Source organism: Pterocles gutturalis, unplaced genomic scaffold (genome assembly GCF_000699245.1).
Source record: "Pterocles gutturalis isolate BGI_N339 unplaced genomic scaffold, ASM69924v1 scaffold37862, whole genome shotgun sequence".
Taxonomy (NCBI): Eukaryota; Metazoa; Chordata; class Aves; order Pterocliformes; family Pteroclidae; genus Pterocles; species Pterocles gutturalis.
The window spans coordinates 1,479-1,720 of record NW_010114058.1 but is presented as its reverse complement, the minus strand read 5'-3'; the positions used below and the strand labels follow the sequence as shown (position 1 = coordinate 1,720).

The following is a 242-nucleotide window of genomic DNA, read 5'->3' as shown; positions in this document are numbered from 1 at the left end:
CAGCCACTGCGCTCTCCTTCGAGGACGCGGGGTGGGCACAGGGGACCCCAGGAGAGGAGGGGTACTCACGCCTGGCGAGGGCTCCAGCCAGCAAGGGGATGTGGGGGCCCCGGCTCCCCGTCCGAGCCTGCAGGTACTCCCGGAGCTGGTCGTAGGTAGTGAAATAAATGACGGTGGCTGGCACAGCCATGACCCCGCCAGGGAAAAGGGGTGGGGGGGGCAAGCGTGCCACCCCCGGGGAC

General features: G+C 69.4%; 1 protein-coding gene across 1 annotated transcript in view; it reads right to left on the bottom strand.

Moving 5' to 3' along the window:
- Positions 1-242, bottom strand: part of LOC104462680 (solute carrier family 25 member 39-like) — a gene marked incomplete at both ends in the record, with an annotated part of 875 nt that overhangs the window by 274 nt on the left and 359 nt on the right. Inside the window, 1 exon segment of the mRNA XM_010074724.1 lies at positions 70-194. Within this exon segment, the coding sequence (XP_010073026.1) occupies positions 70-194 (125 nt within the window).